Here is a 16,418-nt window from a genome sequence, read left to right as displayed (position 1 = left end):
ATAAGCCTGTTGCAATGCTATATTTAGAATTTTATTAAAAATTATATTATGTTGTTGATCGGAGTTAGATGTATCTATCAAATAGAGAGAAAGTGTATTTCTTAGCACCTTTAACTAATTAGTTAGCTGTAAGAAGGGTGTCGAATCATGAGTAGTTTGTGGTCAGTGATTAGGTTTTTAGTTGATTAAAAAGGTGATGAAGCTTAAAAATTATCTTTGAATAGTTTGTTTGAATGTGAGAATCACAATATGATTCTCATTTGATATAGTACACAAAGTAATGATCTAAATTGGAACAACGTTTATAAAAAAACAGTTATTCAATTCGGTTTGTAAACAATAAACAATGATCACATCCGAGTTTGGAATTACTAGTAAATAGAATTAATCACATACAATGAATTTGGGTTTTACTTCAAAATAAAATGATAGATTGGATTTATTAACAAACACCTAGTTGTGGACATTAACAATCGTCTAACGCATGTAAATGGTGCAAGAAAACCTTCACTACACGAATAATGGACAATTGTATGTTTTATAAACCAAGAACACGAAATGGCCCAAACCTGGCTCTGATACCAACTGATGTAGTGAGTGATTCGATAAACGAAGATCAAACACGTTGATTCTGTGAATGCCCGTGTTGTTCTTCCCCAACCCCAAAATTCAACCCAAAGGGCTCGGAATTTGAAGTGAAAAACTGTTTTTCTCAAAATTCAATTCTGATCTTTCATTTCACTAGGGCAATACATAAATAGAAACGGAAATTCAAAACGGGCCTAAAAAAGACAACGGGCCAAACACAAGCCCAAAAACAAAAAGCCCAAAATACTTGAAAAAACATAAAAATAGAAAAAACTAATAGAAATAAGCGTTTTTTCGGCACGGACGATGACCCAAACCGCCGTAGGCAGTTTGCAGCAAGTTAGAGCTCGTTCTCCCGTTCGTTTTGACTGGTCACACGCCCCAAACGGACCTCCGTAGCCCAAGTTAGAGCCATTTCAGTGAAGCCCCTTTTGTGACGCGATCTTGGGCCTCCAAGTACCGGATGGCCCGCTCTTCTACGCTTGGGCCCGCATCACAAACCCTAGTTGATTTGATAATGTCAATGGTGTAAAGAAACCTTAACAATTGCGAGTCTATGACAAGTTACAATCACACCAGCATTGTCAATGAAAAGCATAATAAGAAAACAAGTTCAATTCTCTATTGTGTGTAAACAAAACCCTAAACACTTCAAAATCTACATTCGGGGTAAACACAAGTAGACTGGACTAGCATGGTGGTGGAAATCATCTTCAATCTCTTGGAGTCTGTTTGGTATGGGGTAATGGAATGGACGAGGGAATGCAATGAATCATTACCATTCCATGTATTGTTTGGTTACCATCGGAAATGAAATGAATAATTATCGTGTATTGTCTGGTAGACAAAAAAAGACGAAGGAATAACATTGATGGTGAGTGGTGGTGGTGGTTGGTGGCAGTGGAGGTGGAGGCGATGGCGGGTGGGTGGCAGTGGGTGTGACGGTGGTAGGTTGCAGGTTGCGGCGACTGGCGGGTGGTGACGGCGGTGGGCGTCGGTGGTGTGTGGCGGTGATGGTTGGTGGTAGCGGTGGCTAGTGGTGGCAGTGGCGGTGGGTGGCGGCGGCGGAGATGGTGGTGGCTGGCGACGGCGGCGGTGGGTGGTTGTGGCGGAGGCGGCGGTGGGTGGCAACGGTGGCGGGTGGGTGGCGACGGCGGTGGTGGCCTTCGGGGTGGCGGTAGTGGCGGTGGGCGGTGGGCGGTGGTGGCGGCGAAGATGGTGGTGGCTGGCGTCGGCGACGAGTAGTGGTGGTGGCAGCGACAGCGGTGGTGGTTGGGTGTGGCAGAGGCGGCGGTGGGCGGCAACGGTGGCGGGTGGGTGGCGATGGCAGTGGTGGCCTTCGGGGTGGCGGCGACGGTGGTTGTCGCAACCCCCGACCCCACGCTGGGAGCGGGTGCCGCGAGCCTGACTAGTGGTATCGGTGTTTATTAAATTTGCAGCAGAATTAAAATATCAGGATCGTAGTTAGGAAATAATATCAGAGTTTGTAAAACACCAAACTTTTTATATTAAGCAAATGGGCTAAAACCCATATTTCATTTATGTACTTATAGGGATAAATCCGAATTGCTGAAAACATAAAATTCTTCTTTTATTTAGGTAACTTATAGCCACTTTATTTAAGCCTTCAGTGCTCCATAGCTGGCTTCGAATAGCTTCACATCAAGTTACCTGAAATGCGTTTTAAAAATATTTTATCAGCAAAATACTAGCGAGTACATTCCATTTTGTAAAAAGACACATTGTAATATTTTAAAGTATCAAGATGGAGATTACAATGTTTTTATCTAACAAAAACTCCAAAGTGCTTGTCATTCGACGGATCTGTGACTATGGTTATATTACCCATTGGCTAACCCTATGTCCAATGGTGAAGTTATATCAAGTAATGTATACAAAACCCCATAATACTGGAAATAGTTTGTAGAATACAAAGACTCGATCATTGTAAATATAACTAAAAACATTTAAGGTTTTGTAAAACATTTTAAATAAAATGGCTCACAATAATGTGAGAAAAAGGAGAATGACTCATATTGTAAATTTAGGTTTTATTATAAGCTTCCTGACAACATTTTCTAGTGATTTTCCCGAGTTCCTCTCGCACCGCGCAACAGCCTCAGGCTAGTCCTCTCGCGGCCCGCGAGACACCCTAGCTAGGGCTTAGGTGTGACTAGTCAGCAGTGTAGGTGTGTGTCGCAACCCCGACCCCTGCCCAGGAGCGGGCGACCGCGAGCCTTAGAGCGGGTGGTATCGGTGTTTATTAATTTGGCAGCGGAATACATCAGGAGCATAGTTAGGAAATATTTTTATCAGAGTAAAACACCAAACTTTTATAATAACAATTCACGGGAATAAAACCCAAGTTCATTTGACAATACATTGATAGGGATAAACCCTAATTATTGAAAACAAAATGTCTTGTTTATTTTAGGTAACTTTTATAGCCACTATTCCAACCTTCAGTGCTCTCCAGCTAGCTTCTATGGGCTTTCATATTATGTTACCTGAAACGCGTTTTAAAAATATTTTGTCAGCAAGAAATACTGATGAGTGCATCCCAATTTAATCAAAACGATTTTAACACTTTAACAGAATTGAGGGCAACCCGCAATTACATTTGCTTGATCTAATCAATTACCCAATTGGTACTGTCAACCTGACTTGTGGGTCATATTACTCATTGGCTAACTCTTTGTCCAATGGTAACGTCTCATAAATTTTGTATACAAAACCACAACATACCGGCAGTAATTGTAGACTTACAAATACTCAATTACTGTTAAGTATAATTTAAACAATTGAGGTTTTTATATAAACAGTTTACAAAAAAAGCAGATGAACTCACATTGCAAGTTTAGATAATACTAAGGCTTCCCGAGAATCTCTTGGTTATTATCTATTAAATCAAATAATGCACACGTGTTAGTAAAATAACCCAATTCAATTTAACCGTACAACTCGAGACAGAATTCCAATGACTGAGTCGGGCAGAGCCGACATGCATTACGGAAATTCTAGATCAATCGGGTGTACACACGAGACAGAATTCCAATGTTTGAGTCGGGCGGAGCCGACATGCATTACGAAATTCTAAATCGATCGTGTAGGGTAATAGCAGGGTTATAGTACTTACAACGAAGCAAAGTTTCGCTAAATAGTGGGTATTATGCTCGGGCAGAAGTTCTACTACTAGAGAATTTAGAGAGAGAATCGGGAAATGAACGAAAAACAAATGAGCTCGAAGCCCGCTTATATAGGCCTGACGAGGGATCTGTCGTGCCCCGTGATAGCCAAGGCTTAGGCCTTCGCGGCCCGCAAGCGCCTAAAAGGCGGTTATAGGCTTGTCGAGTCAGCAGGTAGGCTTGCTGAGTCAGGTGCCACGTGGCACGCCACGTATCCGGATAAGAACCAGGCAATCGCACCTTGCGACAGACCAAGAGGTCTCCATCGCGGCCCGCGAGAGACTGCCAAATCTTGTTTTTGTTGATTTTTACAAGTATAGTGATATAACGGGTCCGGTTTTCATGTACGGGGTATATTTAGGGACATTTAGGAGTGTCCTAAATATTTTTAGGAGGGTTGTTATATCCTCCCCACCTTGTTTTGGATCTCATCCTCGAGATCTACTGGAACAGGTGTGGGTATTTCCTTTGCATCTCAGATTCGAGTTCCCATGTGTATTCCGGTCCTCTTTTGGAATCCCATTTTACTTTAACCAGAACTAATCTCTTCTGTTTGAGATTCTTGATCTTTCTATCTTCAATCTGAATAGGTTTCTCGATACACTTAAGTTTCTCATTTACCTCTATGTCCTTAAGAGGTACTACTAGATTCGTCTGCTAAACACTTTTCCTCTGGCAGTTGTAGCTGATAAGCTACAGGTCCTATTCTGCTAATAATCTCAAAAGGTCCAACATACCTAGGGCTTAGCTTCCCTCTCTTAACGAATATGACTACTCCTTTCCATGGAGAAACTTTTAACAATACTTTATCTCCTAGTGAAATTCCAGTGGTTTTCGTCTGTTATCAGCATAACTCTTTTGACGATCTCGTGCTGCTTTTAGTCTTTCCTTGACTTGAATTATCTTATCTGTCGTTTCTTGCACTATTTCTAGTCCAGATAATATTGTTTTTCTCCAATCTCTGCCCATCAGACTGGAGTTCTGCACTTTCGTCCATAAAGTGCTTCAAATGGTGCAGCATTTATGCTAGTATGATAGCTGTTATTGTAGGAAAATTCTATTAATGGTAAATGGTCGTCCCAATTTCCTCCGAAATCAATTACACAACCTCTAAGCATATCTTCCATAGTCTGGATTGTCCTTTCGCTTTGTCCGTCCGTCTGTGGACGGTAAGCTGTGCTTAGATTCAACTTGGTTCCCAATGCCTTTTGGAAACTTGTCCAAAAGTGAGAAGTAAAATGTGACACCCGATTTTTCAGGCCGTACCGTACAATTGTAACACGTGTTGTGAATAGGTAAAAGGCTGTATTTGACTGGTTATGATGTTTATGTGTGGAATTTAATGAGTTGGTAAATTTAAACTTTGTAAAAATTATGTTGGCAACGATAAGATAAACGCTTATCGCGTAACGATTAAAATGCGAAACGAATGTCGGTGACCACTCGATCAGTGTTAAAATCCTAAAAATAGTCTGTTATGATTAGAATAATAATTTTAATCATATTCGTGAGGAAAAATAAATTAAAACGCTAAGAAACTCTATTTTTCGAGTTTGAGCGCGTACCGCGCGAATTAAACAAAATACTGTCAACGTAGCCAGTCAAGGCAACTGGTAATTATTTCAATAATAATTCTGAGTGATTATTTTGATAGAATGATAAAAATAACTTAAAACGCACTAAAACAGGATTAAAACGCTAGATAAAATATCCGGTATCCAGTAAAATACTTGTTTTAACACTAGATTATATATATATATATATATATATAGAGTGTATGTATATAATGTGTGTGTGAGAGAGAGGTTAGGTGGCGGCAATAGGCAGCCCACCATTGTGCCACTTTTCTTTCTTTGTGCCAAGTGTTGGCATGGGGAACATAAGTAATGATTTAAACATTCTACACACACTTCATTTACATAAATCAAGATTAAACTACTCTCTCTCTTCCCCTCTTGAACCTCACGGCCGAACACCCCCAAATACATACACATTCAAAAATTTTAAACCATTCCATGAAGATTCAAGGTCTTTTCAAGGTGATTTCAAGCTAATATGGATGTTTGGAAGTGATTCCAAGAAGATTCAAGCAAGAACAAGCCTTATATCACCATCTTTTCTCAAAAACCCATTTAAAAACCTTGAAGGTATAAACTTATTTTTTAAAAAATCACATTCTTGATTTTTTAGTGATGATGGAGATGTTAGATGGTTTCTCTTGAACTTGGAATATATCACAAACTTGTAACAAGCAAAGAATAAGATTTCAAACAAAATGGAAATGAGTGTGTATGTGTGTGTGTGTATGTATAGCCTAAAGTTATGGATGTGTGTGTGTTAGTTGTGCTTTGATCTTTGTTAAATGATTTGTGGATGATTTGATTCTTGAAAGATGGATACATGCATGTGTTTAAAAGATGTCATAAAAGAAGGTTCTAAAAGGGTCTTGTGATTTGAGATGAATGTGATGTAAAGTGAACTTTTGGAAGTTCATACATGTGTGTATATGTGTCGTATATATGTATGCATGTATAAAAGTTTTGTCACATGTAAATAAATGAAAGAATGTTTGTGTTTATGTGAATATGATTAGATGATGATGGAATATACATGTCTTGATTTACATGAACATGACATAAATATGGTCTTTGATGCATTTAAGATTATGTTGGATGATGATGTTATGATATGGGTATACTAGATGCATATACTTAGACATGCATGATGATATGTGATCATAAAAAGGTGATTTGAGTATGATTTAGTAAAAATCAGTTTTGAGCAGATTATAAACACTAAAATAAAGTTATTTTAAAGTTTTTAATGACATATAACTTTGTCATAATGTTTGCTAGCTTTGCATGTTGTACTTGGTGCATTAAAAGTTGTAAAATACGTGAAATCGCATGATTTATGAGACTTACATAAAAACTGCACTAATATGATTATAACCACTATTTTAATCATTAAATAACATGTATTGCGTTAAAATATCAAGTCGTTTCGAGTTGGGATGATTATAGTAACGTTTGACGCAAAACTATGCGTTAAAACGGTCAAAAATAGTCTTTTCAAGTGATTTTTATAAAACTGATTTAGATCAGTAAGTAAACTGATATTTTTAGATTAAAAATAAGTATTTTAACTAATTTTAAGCTTACTTGGTGTTTGGTTGGTCATACGTGACTTCCGACGCCCGAAAACGTTATCGAATCGCTAAAATTTGCATTTTTCAATGTACACTAGTATGGGTAATTTTTGGGTGAACATTATGTGTTAAGATGTGTTATGTGATATAAACTTGGGAATGTGAAAATATGTTAAGTTTTTAACATGATATTAGAAATTTAGCTTACGCATGTATGCTTGTACATTTTGTGCGGTAGAAACGGTAAAAATCACGTTAAATGTGTAACTTGGTTTTCGAGCATGAAAATTCGATACATATGAGATATTTTATGTATATTTGCTTTAAAAATGACAAAATAGAACAAGATTTCGCGTGTTTCGATGATAAATTATGTGAACGTTTATATATATATATATATATATATATATATATATATATATATATATATATATATATATATATATATATATATATATATATTACGACGCGCAAATCGTAGATATATTATGTATAAACGGGAATGTTAACAGATTTACACAATGATGGTCACCAATAAAATCGTTCAAGTCGCAAAATCATAAAAATATATATATATATATATATGGACTCATATATATATATTAACTTGCCAACTTAATAAAAAATGATAACTTTTCGAGAAAATCTCAAAGTTATGTGACAATTCTAAGAAACGGAGAAACTTAGGATTTTTGTGTTATGTATATTGATTTAAAATCGTTCCTATATATATATTAGGACGTGTAGAAATCAATCTCTAGGATTGCACTATTTAAAATACGCACCCAAAGGTGAGTGTCACGAAACCCCTCATTTTACTGCTTTGTATATATATTTTGGAGGTAGAACACGCCAATAAAAGAGTTTAATAATGTTTTGATTAAAACATACCTTTTAATATAAAATGTATATTTTCGTTGAAAATATAAGGAATTTGATAAATCATACGTTTCGAGATAAAACGTTTTTGATGAATAAATGTTTGGAGGAAATTGGGATTGTACGGTGTTTCCGAGGAGAAACAGACCGTAAAATTGGGACGAATGCTGGCCTGGTCTCAAGGGAAGGGGATTCAGGGGATTTGTACAACTTCGTGTATTAAATTTGTTATATTAGTAGGATATATATATTGTACGTGAGGCAGACATCATATTGGTCTCAAGTGGACCGTGCGCCCATGATGTCGTTTAATCTATTAAGTAAATGTATGTGAGGAATTGTTGGTAGATCTATCGGGTTGACAACCCCGCCGTGACCGGTCGCCCCGTGTCAAGTCAAGCGACGAATTTAGATTCTGGTTATTGTCTAGCTTTGATTATCCCTACATGGTAAATATATAGTTCGTATTGTCTAGCTAACATTACGAGTCTGAAAATTGACGCTATGAATTTAATATACAAAACTTGGGTAAGAGCTTAATGTCGGGTTTTTGAACTGCGACGGATGAACCATGAATTTTATTAAGGAAGTAAAACGGACTTTCTAAAAATTATATGGATGTTTTAAAATAAACATATAATCAGAAAGTTTTCCTTTAGGATGAATTGTTTGAATGTGAATATGTGAACTCACCTTCCTTTGTGTTGACACTTGATTTTAACGTGTTCTACAGGTACTTGAGTTCGGCTTCGGGAATTATGGCGTATCTTGTGTTTGTTGATGCATGTTTTGTCACTTAAAATGTTGGACTGACTTTTAAACTTTCTGGGACAATGTAATAAGATCTGTGAGGGTCAAAGACAACCTTATCTTGTCATGGTTATGTCATGTTTTGGGACGTTAAGTTTAAAATCTATGTTTTAAATAAGTAATATTGTCCAATACTATAATGAATCAAACATCAAGATAGAAATGGGCACCAACTTCTGTCACCACTACATTTTAAATTCCGCTGCGACGTTTTTGGGGTGTGACATAAAACGGCTATCTCTATCGGATACGATAGATAAAGGAATTCCATGTAATGAAACTACTTCATTTACATATAACTTGGCTAACTGTTCCATACTGAAAGTTTCCTTCATGGGTAAGAAATGAGCAGATTTAGTTAATCTATCTACAATCACCCAGATTGTATCATTTCCTTTTCTTGTCTTGGGTAATTTGGTAACAAAATCCATTGTTATCAATTCCCATTTCCATATGGGCATTTCTAACTGTTGCAATAACCCTGATGGTTTTTGATGCTCAGCTTTAACTTGAGAACAAGTTGGACATTTAGCAACATAATTAGCGATATCCTTTTTCATTCCTATCCACCAGAAATTCTTTCTTAGATCCTGATACATCTTATCACTTCCAGGATGTATCGTATACTTAGATTTATGAGCTTCTTCTAGAATTCTATGACGTAGGTTTTCTTGTTTAGGTATCCATATTCTTTTCTTATGAAACTTCCAAATTCCATATGTTTCTTGTCCTAATTCTTTAATCATTCCTTTCAATTTTTCAGCATCGTCCTTGATTGCTGATTCCTGTACTTCTCTGATTTGTTCATTCAGATCTACTTGTAGATTTAACCTAAGAGAACGTACTCGCCTTGGTTTTTCATGATACTTTCGACTTAAAGCATCAGCTACTACATTGGCTTTTCCAGCGTGATACTGGATATCACAATCATAATCACTAAGAACTTCCATCCAACATCTCTGTCTCATATTTAATTCTTTTTGCCCGAAAATATACCTTAAACTCTTATGATCGGTGAAGACAACAAATTTATTTCCATATAAATAGTGTCTCCAAATCTTAAGGGCAAAAACTATGGTTCCTAATTCTAAGTCATGGGTTGTGTAATTCTCTTCATGTTTCTTAAGTTGTCTAGAGGCATAGGCTATAACCTTTTGACGTTGCATCAACACACATCCATATCCTAACTTAGATGCATCACAACAGACTATAAAGTCTTCAGTTCCTTCTGGTAATGCAAGTATGGGTGCATCGGTTAACCTCTGCTTAAGAATCTTAAAAGCTTCTTCCTGTTTTGGTCCCCATTCAAACTTAACTGATTTGCAGGTCAGTTTAGTTAATGGAATAACTATTCTAGAGAAATCACGGATAAACCGTCTATAATATCCTGCCAGTCCAAGAAAACTTCGTACTTCCGTTGGTGATTCAGGGACTTTCCATTTAGTAATCGCCTCAATTTTTGTGGGATCCACATGAATTCCTTCATGATTAACCAGATGTCCAAGGAATTGTACTTCTTGTAACCAAAATTCACATTTTGAGAATTTAGCATAAAGCTTCTCTTTTCTCAATAATGTGAGGAGCGTATGCAGATGAGCTGCATGGTCCTCTTTACTCTTAGAGTATATGAGAATATCATATATAAAGACAATTTTGAATTTATCCAGGTATGGTTTACATATCATGTTCATCATGTCCATGAATGTGGCTGGGGCATTGGTTAAACCAAATGGCATGGCGGTAAACTCATAATGACCGTATCTCGTTCTGAAAGCAGTTTTAGGAATATCCTCTTCCTGTACTTTCAGTTGATGATATCCAGAGCGTAAATCGATCATAGAAAAGAATTGAGCTCCTTGAAGTTGATCGAACAGATCATCGATTCTCAGTAGTTGGTACCAATTTTTAATCGTGACTTTGTTCAATTCTCGATAGTCAATGCATATACGCATCAATCCATCTTTCTTCTTTACAAACAACACTGGTGCTCCCCAAGGGGATAAACTTGGTTGTATAAAACCTTTGTTAAGAAGTTCGTACAATTGTTTCTTCAGTTCCTGCATTTCCGTTGGTGCTAATCGATATGGTGCTTTGGCAATCGGCGCCGTTCCTGGTATTAGGTGAATTCTAAATTCAACCTCTCTATCAAGCGGTAATCCAGGTAACTCTTCTGGAAAAACGTCTGCAAATTTAGATATCACAGGAATATCTTTTAATTCTTTTCCTTTAGTACTAATGATTACAGAAATCATATATACTATTCCTCATTTCCTTTCATAACTTGCAGCTTTCATCACAGAGATGAATTTCGTCGATCTAGTTGGCTTATCTCCTTTAATTGTGATCTTTTCACCACTTGGTGTACTTATTTGTATTAACTTTTGATCACATAAAATATTGGGATGATTGGTTACCAACCAATCCATTCCTAATACCACATCGAAACCAACCAGATTCATTGGGTAAAGGTTAGCAAAGAAACGATGGTTTAGGATTTCTATCTTGATCCCTGCAAGATTTCACTTATCTTAACAGATTCTCCATTGGCTGTTTCTACCAGACAGTCTTGTTGGGTTTGACTAAGGGTTGGTCAAGAAATTGGTAGAAAGAAGTATTGATAAAACTTTGGTTTGCACCAGATTCAAACAATACTTTGGCAAATATGTCATTAACTAAAAACGTACCGGCGATCACATCCGGAATCATATTGGCTTCCTCTTCTATCAGAACAAAGGCTCTGGCATTCTTCTTGGGTGCTTCTGCCGTTTTAGCTTTGTTGGGCATGGCTAGAGCTAGTTTCAGACAGTTTGGTCTAATGTGTCCTTTTTCTCCACAATTAAAGCATATCCCATTACCGGGTTTCTTCCTACAGTCTTCTTCCTTGTATCTAGAGATTTTGCAAAAGTTGCAATATGTATAGCGTTTTCCAAAATGCTTTCTTTTGCAATTCTTAAAGTAGGGTGCAGAAGAACCTGTTCCCTTCCCACGGTAGGAATTACTAGAATGGAATTCCTGCGTAAGTTTTTGAGCTATGTTCTTCCTCTGGTTTTCTTCTTGTGTGCGTACTAGTTCGTCAGTCAAGGTATTGGCTAATTCTACTGCTTCTTCTATGGTTTGCGATCTAGCTGCCTTGACTACATGTCTAATCTCACCAATTAATCCCCAAATATAACGGGAGATTAATACTGGTTTGGGTGAGGCTAAGGATGGTACTATCCTAGCATATTCGAAGAATATGGTAGTGTAACCTTTGCAGTCTATTCCAGTCATTCTGAGATTTAGGAATGCTATTTGTTCCTTCTCATTAGGAGGACAAAATTTTCTTTCAACCATTTCCTTAAAGTTGATCCATTCCATATTTGTAACACCCTGACACGTTTAACCTTAAAACGACGCAGCGGAATTACGAGCCTTAAAAATTTCTTTCTTTGGTAACGACATTACTTACATGAAGGCTCAAGTTACAAATTGTCAAACGTTTTATAAAAAAGTAATCGCAACATTCATACTCAATTTAAAACTTCAAGGCAATACATAATCTAACTATGTGACCGCACTTTCCGTACAATCCTTGCTCTTGACTTGATTGCTACTCCTCTTGATGATAATCTGTGATTCGTAACCTGCACCCACCACATACAATCGCAACATTAGCATACATTATATACAAACAAGGTTCATAATCATGTAGTCTCGTTACGTTCTATCCACGTATACTTTCCATCTCGTTATCTTTCTAGATTTAATCGTTCCATTTGGGTGTCTAATCCTTGATAAGACTTCAATAATGTACATGCATTACATTTCATTCTCAAGGTACACGGTTAATAACGTCAATACTTAAATGTATTGAAACCATGTATACAATACGAACATAACTACGAACATACATACATACACGTATACATACCTGCATACATACATACCTACATACATACCCACTCACATATATATACATTCCTAGACGCGTTTGCCTATGGATTCCCTTTACTAATCGAGTAAGTAATTCCATACTTATACTTACAAATACCTCTATACTTATTTCGTTCCGTTTTATGCTTGCGTACATGCTCATTGCATCTCACAAACACTCTACATTGAGTTTAGAATACCTTTTGGGACTCCTTATAGGTTACGGGACTGATTCGAATAAATTCAGCACATTCAGTTGAGCTGGCAGATGACGCACGGCCATGCGTCCCAACCGCACGACCGTGCGGATCCTACGACGTCGGGGGCACTGGTAGTGCACAAGCTAGTGCACTGGTTTACTCGGAAACGCACGGCCATGCGTCCAATCGCACGACCGTGCGATACCTCGCGTCGGTCAGCTTCGCATAGACAACAATTTAAGGCGTCAGGCAAAATTGGAAAATCCACGGGGCGTCGGCGACGACCATAGGGGCGTCGGCGACGGCCCCTAGAATTACCATTTTGCTGTAGATCCGTTTCGTCGTCCGAAAACGCTAAAACTTGCGTAACTTTTAAACCATTTATCCGTTTAACCTCCCTTTCTTCCTACATGCTTGTAAATTCACATTCTATTATATGGACTTGGAATCCCATATCCGATTTAAGGAAATTCCTATCTTACGCGCTTTCGGCTTATTAATCATTTTCTAATTAATTGACCCGTTCACGATTTCATCAAACCTCTCACTTGTTTAACCCAAAATGTACAGGGACGTTATAACCAAACTCACATCTGAGTCTATTGACTAATAAACCACATCGCCGATGCCCGCATTACGTACTTTTATACAAAATTTACCCATCAATCGAATACACTACCGGAGTCATTGCTTATGTAACATTTCAATAATATCATAAGACCTCATTTCGACCTGTTTGGTCTACTTAGCGAAATTTATCGGATTCATACAACTAAATTCATGTTCGACCTTAAACATCATGTTTAATTAATTAGAACACTACATTACTTTAACAACTAAGAAGTGATTAAGGAAATCACTTACCTCATGCATCCGTGTTCATATCCGTTTCCTCGCCACTTCTTGACCCGTTAGCCTTCCGTGCTTGATTCCGTCTCGACATGATTCCTATACTTCCATGTCATCGAAATCACATTCTTATTAGCATAAACAATTGTACGTGTTAACGATCATACCGATCGCATAATTCACATTTGACTCTCGTTAGTCAAATCTGACAAGCGTAAGACATATACCCAAATTCCCATTCTTTCAAATTCTTATAATTCGTTATGTCATTCATACTACGCGTATTGATTTAACATGTTCCATACAACTCCCTAAAATCCTACTTTTATGACAATAAGTCAAATCATGCTTCTTATGCATAGACGCTTAGTTGACTTTCAGAAGTCAATAGTTTTAACATATAACTTACGACTTAACCTCGTTTATCCGTGTCATTATACGAGGCTTTAAAAACATCACTATACATATATCAAAAATCATGATGTAATAGGCTTACAACCACACAGTCACCTAACTATAGTCACATATGCATTCACATACACATACTCCCACATGTTAATGCTTTCATTAGTCACAAGCATATGGTATACTCATAATGAAAATACTCATTCAACCACTTCATTCCAAATCTACACAACTCAATGATCATCATTCACAACACAATCAATCATCTATTACAACATTCTAATAAATGTTTCTTACCATGTTATCTTATCAAACCAATTTCCCATTTGCAATTCATCTAACACACATTCTTATGCAAATCTATTATCTATTATATCATTATCACTTTTCTACATATATTTATCCATTGTTAGAATACAATTCCATTTACCATTTTCACCTAAGCATTTCATCAAACACTTGGTGTGCGTACCACTTTCTAAGCATAATGTACAAGTGCCCTAAGCATATTCTTCCCAAATTCATCTCATGAACCATCTTATTCAAGCAAAATCTCACAATCATCAATTCCACATCAAGTTTACCTATCACAATCTATTGTACAACACCTCCTATAACACAAAATCACAATTTATCATCTACAAGTTCATCATGATCATCATGTTCACACACATGAAATGGGTTTCATTCTAAATCATCCAATTAACTAAAATTTAACCATGATTCAACTTCAACATGATAGGATTAACAAATAATCATCCTGATTTCAACCAAAATTCACGGGTTCATCATAACCCACTTCGTCAAACATCATCAAAACATAAAATTCGACTTACTTGGTGTAAAGAACACTTGGGTGATCAAGAATTTTGGTTCATGCATGAACTTAAACTCGAATTCCCCTCTTAATTTGCAGATTTTTCGATGTTAAGGGCTTCCCCCATTTTCTTCCTGCTAGGTCGACACACACACACACACACCTGTGTGTATGTTTGTGTTTTATTTGTTTTAATAACAAATCTTTCCACTTATTCAAGTTTAGCCCCTATAGTTTGTCACACAATCACAATTGCTATCAAACTCATTCATTACTTGTTTTACCAAGTATTTTAACTAGGTTAAATAGCCTAGTTATTTTATTTCGTGTTATATCATGTGAAAACATAGGGTAAATATATGCATTCGAATTTTGGGGCGTTACAATATTATAAACTCTGTCACTTCCCCTAGACTGGAGATTAGTATTTCACCATTCTAAGGCTGCATTTTTGAAAAGATTAGAAGCAAACATAATCTTATATTCGTCTGCGCATTTACTTATTTTTATGACTGCTTTCGTCTTTTCTATCCAACGTAAGGTTGCAATGGGTCCTTCATTGCCTGAGAATTCTATTGGTTTGCAGGCCAATAATTCTTTAAAAGAACAACCGTATGGAGCGGTTCTTCTTCTTTTAGGGATTGGAACTTGGATAATAGGTCCATTGTCATTATTCACACTGTGACTGGGTTCAGTGTGTTGACGTTTACTGCCATTTGCAGATTTATCTGCTTCTTTAACAGTGTTGATAATATAAGGCATGACATCTATAATTCCTTGTGCCACTATATGTTGAATGGCACTGTTATCTATTTGGTTTCCGTTATTCTCATTATTCTGGTTTTCTTGATTACTTCGTTGTCCATCTGAATTGTAAATATTTACCAGATATTAATTATCACAGAATAGAATTGAATAAAATTATTTATACGCAATCACAAGAACAAGTTGGTCAAAAACGTCGATCATTGCGACTTTTATTCTTTTTCATATATATATACACACATCTATTACAAATTATAACTGGAAATGAAAAATACTATGCATTCGTACTTATATATATGTATATATTTATTTTAGTTTTTTATAGTATAAAATTACACGTATATCTAGTTATGTATCCAGTCATGTATGTCACGCACGACCTGTTTCCACATAAGTTTCTCTCCTATTATTCGTATTCTATCTCCTTCTTCTACTAATTCATCACCTAATGAGCGAAGTTCTTCCAAATTTTCCTAGCTCATAGGTGGCATGGGTGCTGGTACAGGATCAGGGTATCGAGGGATAGGTTGACCGTAAGGGTATGGGTTTCTTATCACACTCTGTGTCCACCATTCGCTACTCCAAAAGGGGTCTAAAGGGTTAAGGTCAGTGTACTTAGCTATGGGGTTTGGTGGGGAATCCTGGGAATCTCATAAGGGTCTACATCAGGAAATGGATCTTCTTGGTCAGGTTCTTGAATCTGTTGGTCTGGGAATAAAGGTAACTGTGGCGGTTCGGCTATTTGGTTTTGGTTATTATCTACGGCTGTAGTGGCTAACATGTGAAAATTAGCCAACTGTCTATCTAATTCTTCTTCCCAAGGTGGTTTACTGGTTACTTCCTGGATCTGTGCATCTGCC

At 36.9% G+C, this 16,418-nt stretch overlaps 1 protein-coding gene across 1 annotated transcript; it reads right to left on the bottom strand.

Moving 5' to 3' along the window:
- Positions 1-1,386: 1,386 nt before the first annotated feature.
- LOC110869787 (formin-like protein 14) lies at positions 1,387-2,534 on the bottom strand. Its single transcript, XM_022119009.1, has 2 exons — positions 2,434-2,534; positions 1,387-1,996 (listed from the first exon to the last, which is right to left on the bottom strand). Exons 1-2 carry the CDS (start codon positions 2,532-2,534, stop codon positions 1,387-1,389), a joined length of 711 nt encoding a protein of 236 aa, XP_021974701.1.
- Positions 2,535-16,418: the final 13,884 nt, after the last annotated feature.

This window comes from Helianthus annuus, chromosome 8, assembly GCF_002127325.2.
Source record: "Helianthus annuus cultivar XRQ/B chromosome 8, HanXRQr2.0-SUNRISE, whole genome shotgun sequence".
Lineage (NCBI taxonomy): Eukaryota > Viridiplantae > Streptophyta > Magnoliopsida > Asterales > Asteraceae > Helianthus > Helianthus annuus.
The sequence above is the reverse complement of the archived record's forward strand: the minus strand, read 5'-3'. Positions and strand labels throughout refer to the sequence as shown.

Coding starts and splice junctions, on each gene's coding strand:
- LOC110869787 (XM_022119009.1), bottom strand. CDS start 2,534: ATGATCGAGTCTTTGTATTCTACAAACTATTTCCAGTATTATGGGGTT. Junction 1,997..2,433: donor GACATAGGGTTAGCCAATGG/GTAATATAACCA, acceptor CGATACCACTAG/TCAGGCTCGCGGCACCCGCT.